Source organism: Dipteris shenzhenensis, chromosome 7 (genome assembly GCF_047967505.1).
Source record: "Dipteris shenzhenensis isolate YYH24624 ecotype China chromosome 7, Dip_SZ_1.0, whole genome shotgun sequence".
Classification (NCBI taxonomy): Eukaryota; Viridiplantae; Streptophyta; class Polypodiopsida; order Gleicheniales; family Dipteridaceae; genus Dipteris; species Dipteris shenzhenensis.
In genome coordinates, this window is record NC_141602.1 from 20,495,642 (window position 1) to 20,507,400 (window position 11,759).

Consider the following 11,759-nt stretch of genomic DNA (forward strand, 5'->3'; position numbering starts at 1 on the left):
GTCCAAAGTATACTCAGTAGTAAGTACTGTATCTACTATCATAAAAAAAGAAATAACATAGTCTAGGAATCAAGATGCATCATGCTGCAGCCTGGAGGATCAAAGGTAGAAGTGAAGGAGGATGGAGAGGTTACAGGTAAGATTAAAAAGAGGATGGAGAGAAGAAGGATGGAGGGATGGAGAGCAGGCTGCCAAGCTGCAGCTTGCAGGATGGAGAAGATGGAGAGAAGGATAAAGAGGATGGAGAGAGAAGGATGGAGGTCCAAGGAAAACGGGATGGAGAGTCCAAGAGCAAAGGATGGAGGGATGGAGAGAGCTTAGAGAAGGTGGAGAGAGCAGCAAGGATGCACAGAAGGAGTGCAATGGGTGGGAGGCGGCGAAATCGCGATTTTGGGGGTCTAGGTCAAAAACAGGTTTTACGAAATGGCGTTTCTGTTTCTGTTTCCTGCCAAGAAACAGCCATTTCTGGCAACTATGTAAACAATGAACAAACAAGCACTTGCAGAGCATGAACATGAATTTCAAATTTGAGGCATACTTGGAGAAAATCACATCCAAATTTACTCGTAACAGAGATTCCTACCTCAGGGGACACGTCCCAGCACTCTTGAAACCTCTGATCTGCAAGCAAACACAAGAACACACCAAACATGAGGAATCTGAGCAGGCTGCTCACCACCCAACCATGACATCTACAAGCTTCGATCCCGAATCAGGAAATGTCCCCTCCGAGCCACGAGCTGAGCTACTGGCATGAACTCCCAACCAGATCCTAACCAGGTTGGTGTCCCATACCACCAGGTGGCGCCAAGAGGCATGGGATCTGTTGTTGGGACTTGGGCTACGCTAAGATGCAGGCGCGCGTCCGCGACTCAATCCAGTATCAGACCTAGCACTTGGGGAACGAGACTTGCCCCCATTGGCTCTCCGAGAATTGAACCTCTGGGCCCCTTATATAGACTCGGGCCCAATGCGCCAAAAATAGCGTAGAACCCTAACTGGTTCGTACAATTCGTACCCTTGCCACTCAACCCGAGAATCAAGCGTGCCTAGCCCTAAGCCTCCCTAGGCTACCTGAGTTGGAAAGGTCACCTCCCCATCTGTAAGCCCCCATATGAGGAGAGCGTGGGGATAGAGGGATGCCAGCTTGGGAAGACTTTATACCAATTTGTCCTCCTTTTTTTTAGATCCCTTCCACTAGGCCATGTGATTGTCACACAGGACTCCAGCACTTTAGAAATTGAACTTTTCCATAGGACAAAGAACGATTTCTAAAGCACCCTCCACATCAGTGATGGTGCATTCAAGGATGAGTATCAAAGGAGTAAATTCACAGGAGATGAAAGCCGTTGAGTTGAGATACTGACAGATTTTCCTCATATTTTCCAATCTTATCCCGGATGCTTTGCAAAGAGGACGCCCACTAGCCTCTCAGTACTTTCAGGACAACTTACAAGACACTTTTCACACTGAAGCCCAGTAAGCTCGATGAATGGCTCCTCTCAACTCAGACTCTCGAGTCTCATGATATCTCATCATATCTTCAAAATATTTTCCCAGATGCTTTGCAAACGGCCTCCCAATACTTTCAGGACAGCTTACAAATTGCTTTTCACACTGAAGCCCAGTAGACTCCCTGAATGGCTCCTGTCAACTCAAGACTCTCATCATGTCTGCTTTGCAAACGGGACTTCCACAAGCCTCTCACCACTTTTAAGGACGACTTACAAAATGCTTGCCAGTAGGCTCCCTGCCTGGCTCCTCTTTTGATGGATTTTTTTCACATCAAACCATGATGGGTAACCATGATAGGTCGTACTCTTGAGTCAAGGGTTGGACCAAACAACCTCAAGCCACAAGGTTCAACATCATAGAAATGCATTCTAGAACGATGCAAATATGGAGGAAGAAGCCCAATGGTTATAATAATAACAACATGGGCAGTAGCGCATAATGTTTAACATGCCCATATTTCTATGCTCCGTGAACCAACCAACCGCTCCAGCACTCCTTTGAGTTTATGCTGTTTGGTAGAGCTTGCGATATTGATTAGCTCTGCACGCTTATAACTTAATGGCTTGACACGTGTGTTGACTCAACAGAGTGCTGTAGCCCTCCAATTCTTGTATGCCTAAGCGGTTGCCTCCCTTCCCTTGTCATATAGCTCTCGTGTTCCATGTCCGAACGAAGTCGTGTGCCTTTGTGCTTGTACTTTGCCTCTGCCATTTATCACTTTTATGCATGTCTACTTTGAAGCATGCCTCTTTACATCCCATGCATCAAACTTTAAATTGTCTACTCCAGAGTGCGATGCATGGGATATCCCGTCCACCTTCATTAGGATGGCAATCTTTGGTCAACAATAGCATTCGATCAGCTCGTGTAAACAATAGTCTTGGAAAGCCCCCACCACCATGCAAGATTTGAATTTAAAAGGTTATTTAGCATTTAGCACCTGGCCTCCATCATGTGAATGTAGATTGGTTAAACGCTACATTTGCCAATTGAAGAAGACCCTCGCTCTCGTTACAGGATAAGCATAAAATGGCAAAATAAGGCCCAATGACGGAACCATCATACTGCAAAGCGTTTTATGGCTCAACCATCTGATGATGGAACGATCTAGACGCAAAAAGCTTTTGCACGGTGTTAGGGCTTTAACCTGCTGTTCCAGCAGTTTAGCGTTTTCCTCCTTGAGCTGCGTGACTTCATCTTCGAGCTCCACAGTGTAAGCCTTAAGAAAAAGAACATCCAAGTGTCAGGCAAGTACTGAAACGAGGAGAGCCTCAAAAAAGTAACACTGCATTCCAATCACACTCAAGTTCTGATTGTTGTTATCTGAAAAACGGGTAAAGAAACTCGGGCTGGCTTGCCTGCTTTCTTGCTCTGGACCGGGCAGCAGATTCCCTGTTCTTTATCATTCGTTTTTGCCGTTGGAAGACTGACCTTTCCTCATAAACTTCAAGTGGTCGCTTTTTGCTTCGAGTGGGTGTGTCAGGAGTGATCATTGCTGGCGAAAGTGACAGAGAGCTGGGCGCTAAACCCGTGGTTGCATCGAAAGATACATCCATAACATTGCCAGTTGTGGCTGATGGCAAACCAACAGTGGGAGGGGGAACCAACCTGCTCGCAAGAGCTGTGGCTGCTGCCTGAGCTTGGTGTTGCTGCTGCTGTTGGTGTTGTTGGAGCAGTTGCTGCTGTTGTAACAGTAGAGCAGTGGAAGAGTGATAGTTCATCCAATCTACTTGCTGCTGCTGAGCTGCTTGGAGGGCATTGATCGTTTGCCTTCCAGCGCCAACGCCTGTGTTGATGGCGCTGTTGGCAGATGGTCCGGCTTCGCTCTCGTCCCTCCCAACCCCTGCTTTTGCTAGAAAATCTTCCAATGTTATCTCTCCCAACGTCGTCTGCCTTGGTTGGACTTCGTCCACAGCATTTCGATCAGAGGATCGATCAATTTCCCTCCATACTTCCTCCACTGTTTTTCCAGTTAAGTTTGGGGGTAGCGACAGGCTCCCTTGCCGAGGCAAGCTAGCACTTCCCGTGGAAGAAACATTGCAATCTCCGACGCCAGACATTGCAGCGGCCATCGCCTGGCTTTCTTCCACAGTCCATATGTTCTTAAGAAACTCCTCCATGTTCATACTGCCAACGGGTTTGCCTGGCTCATTGACAGCGTTCTGGAGCTCTTCGAGCGTGAGGGTGTAAATTGAGGTTTGACGGCTGAGGGAAGAGGAGGTGAGAGGGGTACGAGGGGTGCTCCCGGTGGAGGAAAGCATGGTGCGGGAGTCCATGGGAGGCATTGGGAGAAGGGAAGAACAAATTGATCAGCTGGAATGCAGGCTAGAGCTGTTGAGAAGAAGCTCACGAAGCGCGCATTCAATTTTCTGAAGGCTGTGGAGAGGTTTGGTTCGTCGCCATAGCCAAGCTTGATCTGATGAAATGCGCGAGGTTGATGAAATTCTTCATCGATGGAGCTGCGTGAAGCTCAAGATGAGATGCGGTGTGATTGCTGCTGGATCGATGGAGCTGGTGTGCTGAAGAGGGAGCAATGTTGTGCTGGGGAAGCTCTCGTGAAGCTGAGGGATCGCCATAGCCAATCGCCATCGCCATAGCCAATCGCCATCGCCACCGTCTTAGGCCGGTGCTCATCTGTGAACTTTGAAGAGATTCTCACACGTCTCTTGTATTGCGCACGTGACATTCAGCATCGTGTTAGTTCCACTTGGGAATGGCCCCCCCCAGGCACTTTCCCGCTCGGAATCCCACGAATAATAGTCTCCATGGCCATTAGTCTCATCCCGGACACTTTCTCGCTCACAATCCCCACCTCCCCCTTATTTCCCCCCTCCCTCGCATGGAGGGCCACCGTCGACAACAGCAGGCCGGATTCTGTCAGATGATGCGTCATGGATTTGTACAACCATGGTCGAGTTCAATAGTTGTAGTTGTAGGTCCAGTTAGGGGACGGCTCCAAGCCGACCGCCACGGACCTTTACACGTAGACGAGTGACTCTTGCTGTTGCATGTCTTGAGTTCGATCCCAAATTCAATGTCTAATGACCTCGTGTAAGGGCCCGGCCTCACATTAAAACAATTCTTCTTCTTCTTCTTCTTCTTCTTCTTCTTCTTCGTCTTCTTCTTCTCTTCTACCTTAAGGAAGGAGGAAAAATCCCTTTGCACCCGGCGGCCTTAGAGCCTCTTCCCGCGTCTTGCACATCAAATTGCAACCCTATTTCTGGCTGTGCTAGTTGTTTTCTCGTTTATGCACAGGGCTTTGCAAGCAAATTTCATGCAAGAGTTCAGCAACTCAAAACAACATGTCATATTGCAAACGCTGGTTTTTGTTGGGCCCCTCCTTCGATCAGAAAACCAACTTTTTATCAAATGCAATCATTATGCAAATAACCTCACACGTAAACGTCTTAATTAGGAACCAAATTCAAAAAAATTACAAACCGAACCTATTGGGCGAACAGGCTTTTAGAATCCGCTTGGCAACCACCAGGTGTTCATCAAAGTTTGCATTAGGAAGCCAGATCCGAGCACCCGACTACCAACCAAGTTTGGCCTTTTAATAACCCTTAATGATCATGTTCCCATCGCTAAGGGACACTCAGAATGAATTCCATTTGTGCTGGGAGGGTGAGATTCCTACTGGCAATGCCACCCAGCGTCCTTCCCTAATCTAGAAAGGCACCCAATTGCCAACCAAGTTTTGGCCTTCTAGTATCCTTTAGTAGAGAGAGCTGTTAGGATCATGTCTAATCTTTCCCAGCTGCCATTTCTCAACTGGATTTCACTCCCAATCATGGAGGGCAAGTCAGAAGGGAGAATGGGCTCTTGCCTTTATTGCTGATGTGAGTTAGGTATGTTATAAGGGCAATTCAAATTCCTATGTAGAATTACAACCAACATCCTTGACATGTTGACCAATGCTACATGGTCAAAACAACAAAGAGCAAGTACACTCCTAATGCAAGCACAAGTCTAATGTCAACCCAAACTATTGAAGTTGACCACAAAATTCAATGCCAACCTCCTACAATCCCAATAGCCCACAAAATTCAATACCGACCTCCTACAACCTCCTTCAATTCAATACCAACCTCATACAACTCCAATAGCCTACAACTGCTCTGATTCATGCATGAATGAAACCATCCTCTATCAAGCAAAGAAAATGTTATGAGTATCCTATCTATAGAACGCAGCATATGGTCATGAGATATTGTGCTAAGCTCAACCTCAAACACAACAAACGTTTGTTTTCCCTACTTGTGTGTGTGTGTGTGTGTGTGTGTGTGTGTGTGTGTGTGTGTGTGTGAGAGAGAGAGAGAGAGGCGCTTGGAGATCATGCATTTAGATATTATCATCCCAAGTTGTTAGAAAAGCCGTATGGGACAAGATAGTTGTTGGCATTATTAACTACTATAGTCTTGAGGGTGAACTTTTGTATGTTGGAAAATTGGTTAGGAAAGAATATAAAACCTTTCTTTATTTCTGAGGTGCTGTGTGGGATTTAGATAAGAATCCATGTTCTACGCAAACAACCTGGGGCACCAACTCAATATGTAATATGTTACTACCCTCATCCAAAATCTAGGGTGTGGGGGGACAAGGTATGCATGGATTTCCTTTAAAATTTTCAAATATGCAAGGGAAACATATGAAAATTTCATGCTTTTGCAAGCATCTAGAGTCAAAGTGAGTTAGATTGATGAAGTAGACTCGAAGTACTCCTTGAATTTTTGTTTGCAAGATAATGGGTCAACAAAGAGGAGACGTGTTTAGGATTTTGGCACTAAAGGACAAGTCGGATGGAACCAAGTACTCCTTATGGAGTTTTATGGTCAAAAATCAATTGGTTGTTTGCAAAGAATTTATGGGGATATGTCACTAGGGACAAGTGATGTGGAACTCACATGATGCTCTAGCCCTTTATGTCAGTCAAGAGATCCATCATTCCTCACATTCGTTCATGGAGCGTTCACGTAGGACTTCGTAAAATGCATGGGAGATTCTTGAGACTTTTCTCAAGAAGAAACTAAAGAATTTGGAGACGCATAAAGGTGACAGCATAGTGTGATCATCTTACAAAGATCCACTATTTTCACGTGCAGCTCCTAAATATTGATGAAATCATTCTTAGATTTTCACACTTCTCTTACTTTGACTTTGAGAGGTAATAAATAGCTCATATAGTATGGAGCTTGTTGTTGCAGTAGGTAAAAACAAGGAAGAATAAACCTCCCTCAATGCATAGCAATAATGAGGAATTTTTTGCCCTTTACTAGGGCAATGGTAGAAATAAAGGTGCTTTTCAATCAGAATGCCTTAGGATAGTAGTCATGTGAAAGCTACTTTTTCTATTGCTACTTCATACAAAGCTAAAGACTTAGCAAACTTTGTGTCACATAGGTGGGCTTTCTTTATTTGTAATTATGATGCACATGTCTCTGAATATGAATGAAAACCAAGTAACATGGTGCTGATAGTGTAGCTTTAAAACACATCAAGATTTTTTCACATCAATGAGGGTTTCTCTAGCCAGTAAATGAGTCACTTGTGCTAGTATTTCGATCTATCTAGCTAAAGGTGTGGGTGAAATAACTCTAACTACTACTAGTGGTACATATTTATACATTTAAGATGTGTTATTTGTGTCAAAATATAAAGAAAAATAGGTTATCTATTTCCTCTTTTTCATATCAAGGTTTTGATGCTGTACAGTTTGAGAATGACATGCACAATGAGGGATATAGAGAATTACATGACAATCACTTCTAAAACATTGTGTCAAGTCTTGTATGATTTGGTTTGAGCAGATGGGACAGGATGCATTTATGGTTGCTATAGCATCTACATCTACCATGTGTGAGGCAGAGTTATGGCATGCTAGTTTGGGGTGTTGAGATATGGTGCCATGAGCACATAGATTAAAGGCTAAGGTATGGTATAGGAAAGAATTAAAGTAGCCACCCTAGGATGTGGACTACATGATGTGGAGATGTGGATTGAGGATATCCACAAGGAGAGAGGTGGATGAGAGGATCCCACATGTGTTGACTATTCAAAGGGCACTCTCTATATAAGAGACCTATCATGTATTGTTGAGTACAAGAGAAGAAATGCACATTCACTCAAGATTCTGTTTATGAGTCCAAGCTAATCTATCTTGGAACCTAATTGACTTGAGGTACATGTCATGAGCACTTTCTTCATCATGTCTCCACATAGGTTTCATCCACCTTAGAGCGCTCCATCGATCCTGAGGCACACATATTTTGTCATGGTATCAGAGCATAGGTTTAGCTCTTCTAGTTTAGCTCATTAGTAGTTCACTAGGATTGCTCCCATTCCTAGATTAGTTTTAGAATGTAGGATTAGTTTTAGATCTCGAGAGTTCTTCATTTAGAGAGTTGAGTTCATTGTGAGCTTGAGTGTTTCTTGCTGAGAGAGATTTTCCGTCCCCATTGTTCTTGAGAGAGTTCACTTCCATAGAGAATTTTTGTTCATTGTAAGAGATTTCCATCCATTTCCGTTTCATTTCATTGAGAGTGAGAGTTGTTCTTCTCTTCCAAAGAGAGAGATTTAGATAGATCTGTTTTATATTTATGTGAGAGAGAGCTTTGAGATTTGTGAGAAAGAAAGATCCGAGAGAGAAAGAGAGAAAGACATCGTGTCTTCTAGAGACTCCCCGCTCTAAGCTTCAATAAGCTCCCTGCAACGAGTCTAACGACTCCAACGACCTATCGAGCAACTACGTCTCCTACACAGCAGATCTACTACACTATGGCTCCATCAAGCTAAAGCTCCTTCCAGCACTAGGCATCTCTAAGGCAACAATGAGTCTGCCAGCAATGCTCGAGATACCAGCAACGCTCCCTACGTCCAACAACCTCAAAGCAATCTCCCACATCAACTGGCTCCTCCAAGTCTCCTACAAGCCTTCCGAAGGATCATCAGGCAGCAAGCGGTTGCTCTCTTGTGCATCACGTAGCCTCTCCAGCCTCGACTCGAATGCCTAGCTCTCCACAGCCAGCATCAGCAGCAAGTGGCTTCTCCCGTAGAGGAAAGCTCTGACAAAACTAGAGCCTTCAGCCACGAAGCTCCCCGGCAGCGATGGGCTTCGACGGGGAGCGGGCTGCTCTACCTAAAGCTACACAGCCAAAGCCTCTACAACAAGCCTCCTTCTCCAGGCGGCTCACGAACCACAATGCTCCATAGTAGTACTCCAACGCTACCTTGCCAACGACTCTGCCAAACGATGCCAACGAGTGCATCGCCTCCAATAGCGATGCTCAAACGACGCTCCAAGCCGACACGACCGAGCATGACACTTATGAACGCCATTCTTCATCTCCTCACCACCGCCATAGCTTATGAAGACCTTAGAAAAAAGGCCACATGGTAGGATAGGGCTTCACCCTGGTTAGTTCAGTTAACCTTGGTTAGCCAAGGTGTGGTCACTGGTAGATAGGGTTGGATCATGGTTGTGTCAGGCAACCTTGGGTTTGGTCATTGGTCAAGCAACCCATACTAAACTATGGTTAAGTGTAGGTTCAGGATTGGTTAACTGCCACATCACCAAGTGCCACCTAAGCACAGAGTCCCTTGCTAAGCACAGTATGGAATTCAGCATGTGAATCCCTATGCCACATCATCAAAGGCCCTCTTCTTCACAAAAACTTCGACAAGGCGTAACTTGCAATCCAAGAGGAATTTGCACACGCTCCAAAAAGGAAAAATGATCGTCTTTTTGAGCTCTACATGCTTGTTAAGTTAGAATTATTATTAGCAATTAGAGACTGCCAATATTGAAAGAAATCAATCGGTAGACCTTTGCAACAACTGGAAAAGCAATGCATGAATGCAAAAAGCATGCCAAAAGCACAAGTGCATGAGATGATCATAGCAAAAAAAACATGGCATCCACACATAAAGCATCAAGGCACATGGAAGCATCATGCATGAAGCTACACAAGGAAGAAGATTGCAGATTGCAAAACCAACAGGTCAACTACATAGCATCGTCATCAAGCCATGAGCCAAAAGGTGACATCAATGGAATGTATTGAGAAACAAAAAAAAACCTTGCCAACCTTGCCTATATGTTTGTAAATCAAACCTGACCACCTGAGAGTAGCCATGAATGCACCCAGGGGAGGTATTGACATGTAATAACCACACTTGATCACCTTAAGTAGCAATGCATGCACTAAGGGGAGGTGATGGATTTGTAACTCACATCTGACCACCTTGCAGTAGCCAAAGGATCATGGTACCAAGGGGAGGTGTTGAGATATGGTGCCATGAGCACATAGATTAGAGAATTAAAGTAGCCACCCTAGGATGTGGACTACATGATGTGGAGATGTGGATTGAGGGTATCCACAAGGAGAGATGTGGATGAGAGGATCCCACATGTGTTGACTATTCAAAGGGCACTCTCTATATAAGAGACCTATCATGTATTGTTGAGTACAAGAGAAGAAATGCACATTCACTCAAGATTCTATTTATGAGTCCAAGCTAATCTATCTTGGAACCTAATTGACTTGAGGTACATGTCATGAGCACTTTCTTCATCATGTCTCCACATAGGTTTCATCCACCTTAGAGTGCTCCATCGATCCTAAGGCACACATATTTTGTCATGGGGCATGTGATTTATGGGCAACCCAATACTACTGTAGAAACGTGGTATGGTATTGAATATGTGTTGAGAGATGCCATCAAAGCATGTGTGTGACAAGTGCATCTTGGGTAAAATGCAAAAAAGTGTTGTTCCAAAGGATGATTCAATTAAAGCTCTCAAGAAATTGTAGCTCATTTAAAGTGATGTGTGTGGTCCCATGAGGACTTCCTCTTTACGAAAGTATCTATATTTTCTAATCTTTATGGATGATTTCTCCATATTTCCTTGGGTTTACCCATTGAAAGAAAAGTTTGAAGTATTTAAGTATTTTTAGCATTATGTTGCAATGGCTAAAAATGAATCGGGTTGCAAGGTACAAATCCTATGTATAGATAGAGGGGGGAAATATATGTCAAATGCATTTGAAGCATACTTGGTGGAAATGGGGATAAAGCATCAGTGTACTATGACCTACACACTACAGATGAATGGTGTTGCTGAAAGTAAGAATAGGATCTTGATGGAGATGGCAAAATGAATGGTAAATATAAAACATCTACCTCACAAGTTTGGGCTTGAGGCTATCACTATGTGTAGCAGAGGTTCTAAATAGGTAGCCTACAAAGGCTTTGAGGACCATCACGACCTGGTATGATGGAAAGCCTAAGGTTGAATCTCTTAGAATTTTTGGTAGCCTGCTGGCCTGTGCTCATCGTTTATAGATGAGAGGCAAGTTAGATGACAAGCTATCAAATGCATATTTGTGGTTATAGTAGTGGTAGTAAGGTATATCATCTTTTTGATTCATGCATGCAAATAACATTTGACACAAGAAATGTTTTGCCAAACTTTCATGTCATCCACTTATTGAATTCAATAGAAAACTAGCAAGTACCTCTCATAGTATTAAGGTCCACTTCCATTGGGCACAACAATCCATAAAGACTAGCCACTTGTAATGTCTAATGAACATTGATTCATTAAATTAGACTACAGAAAGAAAGAGTGGCCATGGGGAACCTAGAACTATTCCATTGGTTGGTCTATGCTTATGCAAGAGAGTAATCTCTCAGCTCCTCTACCCAATAGGACAAGACTAGTGCAAGAGATGTTAGAGATCATGTAGATGCGTCTTGTATGAGCACTCTTTATGACTTACATAAGCTAGCTTCATTTGAATAATATCAAGGAAACTGACATCTACATGTAAGAGAGCATGTAAATGTGTCCTGTATGAGCACACTTTATGAATTACATGAGCTAGCTTCATTTGAAGAATCTCAAGAAGATTGACATTGGTAGGAAGCCATACAACAAGAAATGAATGCAATTCAAACAATAACACATGGAATATATTGGATCTACCATATGGCAATTTAAAAAAATAACACATGGAAAATAGTGGATTGACCACATGGAAAAAGTCCCATTTGCACTGAGTGGATACTTTGGGTCAAGAGAAAGTTTGATGGTAGCTTAAAAGATACAATGACAAATTGTTTGCTAAAGGCTATACTCAATAGAAGGCCATATATTTTGAAGAGACTTTTGCTCCTAATTCTAGATTTTCCACTATCAGATGTGTGGTTGCACTAACTACCCATCACGGTTGGATATAAAA

General features: G+C 43.7%; 1 protein-coding gene across 2 annotated transcripts in view; it reads right to left on the bottom strand.

Annotated features, from left to right (window-relative positions):
- The window catches only part of LOC147900073 (ABSCISIC ACID-INSENSITIVE 5-like protein 2), a 42,115-nt gene extending 37,952 nt beyond the window's left edge, over window positions 1-4,163 (bottom strand). Inside the window, exons 1-2 of one of the 2 annotated variants that reach the window (XM_087377451.1) lie at window positions 2,874-4,163; window positions 2,663-2,734 (exon numbers count right to left, since the gene is read on the bottom strand). In XM_087377451.1, coding sequence (XP_087233577.1) covers window positions 2,663-2,734; window positions 2,874-3,800 — 999 coding nt within the window. In that variant the 5' untranslated portion in view covers window positions 3,801-4,163. The remainder of the gene's footprint in view (window positions 1-2,662; window positions 2,735-2,873) is intronic. The other variant, XM_087377450.1, reaches the window with a different exon arrangement.
- Between the last annotated feature and the right edge of the window lie 7,596 nt (window positions 4,164-11,759).